Here is a 1,443-nt window from a genome sequence, read left to right as displayed (position 1 = left end):
TCTCGATTAGCAGTAAAAAGGAGAAAGACATCGTCCGCAAATAGAAAAGATCTACAAACGCTGCTATCGATGTACTCCGGGAGATCATTGACATATAATATAAAAAGACATTTTTAAAATATTTTTTTGTTTAATTTCCAAACGAAATAGTTGAATAGTAAATAATTAAAAAAATACACCTAGGCCGCCTTCGGGATAAATAGCATGACGTTGTATTATTATCATGTAGCCAGGGGAAAAACGGGATATTTTAAATAATAATTAAAATGATAATTTTTTTGTCATAAGCACCCTGTTAACGTAGCAATTTCCTCACGATATACCGTTAAATTAATACAGTTGCTATCAGCTGTTTGTCAAAAAAACGTCAAATTTGACTTTTACAACTGCTGTCCAAGGGTATTTATATTACAGGAAAATTATTTTTTTTATAAACCAATGCAAAAAAAATTGTAATTCTTTAGAAAATATATACAATATTTTACATTTTATAACATGAGAGATCCACCCAAAAAGTAAGTTAATCATTAAGATTCTAAGTTATAACTTTTAAATATGTTATTAAATTATTAAACATTTTTATTTCCATATTGCGCAGTTTGGGTATAACTGTAACTACTCCAGGCAGTACTGTTACCTCAGGAGCACCATCTACCTCAGGAAGGCAAAATAGTTTGGAAGATATCAATCTGGATCAATTTTTGAAAACATCAAATTATGAGGATACTGTTAAGCAATTGGATATATATTATGGCATTGGTGAGTTTGGCATTTTTCATTAGCAATCAATAAATTTTAATAATTTATTAACAATTAATGTAAAATACTTTTTTTCGATATTTAAATTATATAACCTTGCCACATTTTGTGGTTTTTAGCTAAGAATGTTTTCTTATTCACAAACAAACACATTTAATTGTCATACATTATTAAATTGGTTCTTTCTTTATTCATTAAATAAAAATCTATTTTTAAAATTTGTATCTATGCTGCACACAGCTCTCATGCTGTTTGACTCTTCTCCTTACTTTATCTGTATTTGAAAAAAAAAAACAACAACAATTTGTTGATGTAAATAAAAAAATAAATGACACTTTAGTATTTGTTGTTGTTTTTTAGTTTTTGTTTATAAACAAACTTATAAATGCCTATGATTTGTTTATATATTTTTGTTGTTATTATTTTCGTACGCAAAGTTATTTAGATATAATGCAAATAAATGAATACAGAATACAACATAAAACTATTTTCTTTATTTAGATTTTTTTATATTTACAAATAATTACTATTTTATGTGCTTTGCAACCCCAATCGAATAATCAAAAAAATCTTATTTTTATCTATCTATCTATCTATCTATCTATCTATCTATCTATCTATCTATCTATCTATCTATCTATCTATCTATCTATCTATCTATCTATCTATCTATATATCTATCTA

General features: G+C 25.8%; 2 protein-coding genes across 2 annotated transcripts in view; one reads left to right on the top strand and one right to left on the bottom strand.

Annotated features, from left to right (window-relative positions):
* Positions 1–225, bottom strand: part of LOC111681090 (probable phosphorylase b kinase regulatory subunit beta) — a 10,685-nt gene extending 10,460 nt beyond the window's left edge. The window contains exon 1 of the mRNA XM_023442812.2: positions 180–225. Within this exon, the coding sequence (XP_023298580.2) occupies positions 180–225 (46 nt within the window). The remainder of the gene's footprint in view (positions 1–179) is intronic.
* A 131-nt stretch (positions 226–356) lies between these two features.
* LOC124421469 (probable phosphorylase b kinase regulatory subunit beta) lies at positions 357–797 on the top strand. The gene is made up of 2 exons (XM_046956726.1): positions 357–515; positions 599–797. The coding sequence occupies exons 1-2, from the start codon at positions 496–498 to the stop codon at positions 780–782; spliced, it is 204 nt and encodes a 67-aa protein (XP_046812682.1). The 5' UTR covers positions 357–495; the 3' UTR covers positions 783–797.
* Positions 798–1,443: the final 646 nt, after the last annotated feature.

The sequence above is a fragment of the Lucilia cuprina genome, chromosome 2 (genome assembly GCF_022045245.1).
Source record: "Lucilia cuprina isolate Lc7/37 chromosome 2, ASM2204524v1, whole genome shotgun sequence".
NCBI lineage: Eukaryota > Metazoa > Arthropoda > Insecta > Diptera > Calliphoridae > Lucilia > Lucilia cuprina.
Note: the sequence above shows the minus strand (reverse complement) of the source record. Positions and strands in the feature narration are given on the sequence as shown.

Excerpts from the sequence above, each read along its gene's own strand:
- LOC124421469 (XM_046956726.1), top strand. The coding sequence starts at position 496 with ATGAGAGATCCACCCAAAAA. Across the intron at positions 516-598 it reads ATGAGAGATCCACCCAAAAA|TTTGGGTATAACTGTAACTA; the intron begins GTAAGTTAATCA and ends CATATTGCGCAG.